General features: G+C 47.0%; 1 protein-coding gene across 1 annotated transcript; it reads right to left on the bottom strand.

Annotated features, from left to right (window-relative positions):
* Positions 1 to 1,462: 1,462 nt before the first annotated feature.
* On the bottom strand, positions 1,463 to 4,055 carry PXMP4 (peroxisomal membrane protein 4). Its single transcript, XM_088529191.1, has 4 exons — positions 3,943 to 4,055; positions 3,527 to 3,589; positions 3,016 to 3,214; positions 1,463 to 1,999 (listed from the first exon to the last, which is right to left on the bottom strand). The coding sequence occupies exons 1-4, from the start codon at positions 4,053 to 4,055 to the stop codon at positions 1,736 to 1,738; spliced, it is 639 nt and encodes a 212-aa protein (XP_088385317.1). The 3' UTR covers positions 1,463 to 1,735.
* Positions 4,056 to 4,654: the final 599 nt, after the last annotated feature.

The following is a 4,654-nucleotide window of genomic DNA, read 5'->3' as shown; positions in this document are numbered from 1 at the left end:
AGATTATTGGAAGTGGAAAAATTCACTCTCCATCTTGCTGATACAGAGGGAAAAAAATGAAGAGCAAAACAGCACTCAAAAATGTATAATAGTGACAAAAGAGCCCAGGAAAACAGCAATAACAAAAAATACTTAAGAAGAAATTGAAAATAATTTCTCCTCAAAAGCTGCCACAATTTAAATAACAGATGTACTATTTTAGTCCTACCATTAAGTAGGACAAATGGCTGGAGCCTGGAGCATAAAAGGATGCAAAAGGATCTCAAAGAATACAATCAGCAGCATAATAAAATGGCATGGTCAGGTCAGGATGGAAAAGCAGATGGTATGGAGAGAGGTAACTTAGTTTAAACAACTAAAGGCCTACAGAAAGGAAGGAAAATAATCCTGAGACAAAGGGGAAACAATTAGCACAAGCACTTAATGAATCTCCTGTAATATCACCACGTAAAAACAGTGTGTCAGGAATTATTTTAATGTGCATCATTAATTGTATAGTGTCATATATCACTGCAAGTACTTAATACAACTAACAGTTTGATTTCTTTATTATTAAAAGACTGCTTTTCTGATAAAACAGAAAATCTCTTTCACAGCTACCTAGCCAATCTTCTGTTTAAATCCAGTTTATGTTGCACTGTTAATGGGACTCAAAAGTGTATGTTTAAGGATGCTTATTGGTATGTGCATCCATGGCCTCAACTTGGCCCTGCATCAAGTCTGGACAAGCTACAGCTACATTTAAGTCTGACTGCAGGTAACAAGTACCACTGCTCTGGGGGGAAGATGCTGGACTCAAGACAAAACTTCATGCTCATCTTCCACCAAAATAAAAGTGCTAATTAAAACTGTAGACCTTTCCTACAAATAAAGCACCCAGTCTGATATCTGAGAGCATACAATGCATTTCAGTCTGTTTTCTAAGGAGTTTAAATTGCTTATCCATTTATTTTCAGCATTTCATTCAAGCAGCATTTAAAAATAGTAAATTTTATAAATTAGAGGATATAAATTAGTGGACTTTGTAGAGGGACACATATAGTCTAAGTGCATGAGAAACTGAGCAAAAAACAGTCCTTCCAAGTCTGATTTACCAAACTTGTACCACAGTATCTTAGTAGTTTTACACTCAAACATCTTGTCTCCCTGAGGGAAACCTGCAGGAGCTCTCTTAAGGAGCACGCATTTGTACTTGTAGTCATTTAGGTTAGATCTCTGGTATCTCACAGAAATAATGAAATTATGCCCTTGCTTTCAGAACTAAGCAGGCCTCCTGATCCCATGTTTCCATTTCAGTGGGCACAGTGGCACAGAAAACACTTCCAACTTTCAAGCATTAAGAAAATTCCTAAAACATTTTTAAGTGATTACAGAAATATTTTCACCCACTTGTTGTCACAGGTTTTTGTTTTATATTTAGTTTTTTTTTTTTTAATGTAGCTGTAAGTAAAAAATAGGGTCAAAAAAAGAAAAAAAAATCCATACTTTAACTGAAGTTTCCTAAAGAATTTTCTCCCACTGAGGCACTGCAGCAAGTTTTTGTGGGAGGTTTACTTGCTCTAAACAGAGCCAACAGAAGGCTGGAGTAATCAGAACAATTTGGCAAAGACTCAAGAAGCAACTCTGCTTGATAGAGGTTAATTTCAAAGTTCATCAGTACAGAACATTAGAATAACACTTTTCCTTAGTTTTTGGAATGTACTACCCCATTCAAAGGCGCTTCACAATGAACCAGCTACTTGTTCGTACTCCTTTTGTTATAAATGAGAAAGTCAGAAATGTCGTGCCATACATTACTATCGTCATACAGGTAAGTCATGGAGGACTGCAGAGAAGGCTGCAGAGTGTGCCGGTGATATTCGAAGAGCCAAAGAACTGTCCCCCATAACAGAGCAGCGACAAGTGGGAAGGGATCCTGCTTGGGCTGCGGGACATAGCCCTTTTCCACTGCCAACCGAGACAAGCCAAACAGGATGCGAGACAGCAGGTACATAATAATCTGCATGAAGAGAAAACACAGAGCATTAAGCAAGTAACACAGCCAGTAAATTGCATAAATTAAGTGATTTAGAAATGCTAAGTCAGAAAGAGAGGTGAAAACAAATTTATCCAACTTAACAACAGTTGGGTAAACACTGTAGGTTGACATAACAAGCAATTTGTAAAATAGGAGGTGTTTGTGTCTTCCCTATATTCTTAAAGTCCTGTTTCCCTTCCAGGGCTCTAATTTAGTGAGCAACAAACTGCACCTGATGCAATATAGTCTTGCAGTTGCAAATCAGTTGCACAAATTTTATCTTTGCTTGGTTAACACTACCTTAGACACTGCTTTTGATGTGATCACCACAGGAGCCCTGTTGGCCTGCCAAGGAGGGACAGACTCGGTGGCCTGGGCATGTCTTAAAACCATACTAGGAGTCAGCTCTTGCAGGGGATTTCACACATTAATACATTTTTTTTTTTTAAATCTGTTTTACCAACCCAAACTAAAGCTGTTATCAGCCAGCTTTACAATAAACTTTCCCCAAGCAGTTTTTATCAGTTCAGCCAATTTAAACTTCCAGCACCACAGACAGAGCTTTAAGTTTTGGTCAAGGCTTTGACAGTACTCAAGCAGAGCTCAGTATCTCATCCAGTTCTACACCCACAAAGTCTCTGGGTTTTGGCTCTCAAGTGGAGAGCCCCAGATCCAAAGTCTGCTAACCCAGAGAGGTGAAGTAACATAATAGATTTGGATTGGATATTTTTACTCCTAGTTAAATAAGTGCAACTCTGTAGGGAAACCAGGGCTTTTAGCTCTCAAAGGCACTTGCAGGCAGCCCTTAACAGAAGTGCACAAGACCTGAGTGTAGACCAAGCAGCACTAACTCTTGTACACATGCACAGAGGAACCAGAAAGATGCCATGTAGAGGAACCACCAGGTATGCGCCAAGCTATACTGACTGGCCCATAACTGTCTTCCTTTTTTTTTTTTTCCTTCTTTTTTAAAACAAGTTTTCAGTGAAAATATTTACCTGGCTATTGATGGCATTGTTCTCACCAAACACTAGCCAACCTCCAATGAAGGCTGCAAAGAAAGTGTGAAGTGGAATTTTTTTCCCCAGTAGTCGGGACTGCAACGCCATTAGCCCCTTGTAGGTGAACACGAAGTAAGCCAAGTTCCGGGAGTGAGTGTATGTGGCCTGGGCAATTGATTTCAGTTTCTCTCTTAAACTAAAAAAAAAGAAACAGGCAATTAGGAGAGCAAAAAGTCAGTACCACTGCAGTCACCCAACCTGGACATGACAGCTTCCGTGCCCCCTGTCCATTTAGACTGATAATTCTCTCCTCTCACCAAAGGACGATCTCTACAGTGCGCATAACTGCATTTATGAGACAACGTGCTTCGTTACCAAAGCAACGGGATGTGAGCATGGCACACACGTCTTCCTGCCTTTTAAACCTGGGCTTGTTGGAGACAAGCAATCTTTACAAAATGAAAGATGTTCTTAACAGTAACATGAAAGTAAGAGCTAGGATCCATACCTTCCTTCCCTGAACAGAAAAGTCATGACCAGGGCATGTGGCGCTCGAATTTTTGCTCCATATCTGCAAAAATAATCCAATATTTTAATATTTTCCTGTCACATCAACAAACTACCCCATTTCTGCCCTACTGACATCGCAAAGACACTACTTAAGCAACTTCACAGCCCTTTTCAGTCACCCCTAAAGCAGCAGCAGGTCTCATGGGAAGATGGACTGGAGGCTTCAGACACGACCCGTCCCAAGGAAACACGGCCCCAGAGGCCCCCGAGGGGGTCGCGCACAAGGAAGTAAAAGGAAACAGCCCCTCCACCCCCTGCTACGGCGCCGGGGGCTGCGGGAAAGAGGCCTCAGCGCGAGGCCGCCGCGGCGCGAGGGGTCTCCCCGCCGCGGACACGCGCCCCTCGCGCACTCACACGGCGCCGTTGCGGAAACCCTTGAGCACGGCGAGCGCGGCGCGGTAGCGGCGCTGCCGCAGGAGGGTGTTCACGGCGTCCAGCAGCGCCCACCGCACCGCGCCGTCCGCCATGGCGGCACCGCCGGGGACGCCCTTAGCGCGGGCGCCGCGGCCCAGCGACACGCCACGCCCGTGCGGCCAGACGCGCCGGCACACGCGGCTCCGCGGAGCGCCATTGGCTGCCTCAGCTGTCCATCAAGCCTCTTAGCCAATGGCGGCGGGCCCACAGCGCGGCCAGTCTCCCCCGGAGCCAATGGGGGCGTTCCAAGCTGGGGGGCTCCGAGCGGGCGGCGGGAGGGCCGCCACCAGGCCCCTCGCGCCGAGTGGACTGAACTGAACTGAACTAAACTGGACTGGACCGGGTCGGACCGGACCGGGCCAGGCCTGACCAGATCGGATCGGATCTGACCTGACGTGACCTGACCTGACACGGCCGGGTGGGGGTAGCGGCGGCGCCGGGACGCGCGGCCAGGGCGCCCCGCCGCGGCCCCGTGCGGGAGCCGCGGGCCCAGGCGGCGCCGGGCGCGGCGGCGGAGCCGCTGCCCGCGTAAAGCCCCGGCCGCGCCCCGCGCTCCGGCCGCGCCTCCCGTTCCCCCGCCCCCGGCGCCGTGCCGGCCGTGGGCGCCCCCTGGCGGCGCGGGCGCCGCTTCCCACAATGCCCGTTCCGCCGC

This window comes from Tinamus guttatus, unplaced genomic scaffold, assembly GCF_059628265.1.
Source record: "Tinamus guttatus ecotype Peru unplaced genomic scaffold, ASM5962826v1 Tinamus_guttatus_pri_ptg000326l, whole genome shotgun sequence".
Classification (NCBI taxonomy): domain Eukaryota; kingdom Metazoa; phylum Chordata; class Aves; order Tinamiformes; family Tinamidae; genus Tinamus; species Tinamus guttatus.
Note: the sequence above shows the minus strand (reverse complement) of the source record. Positions and strands in the feature narration are given on the sequence as shown.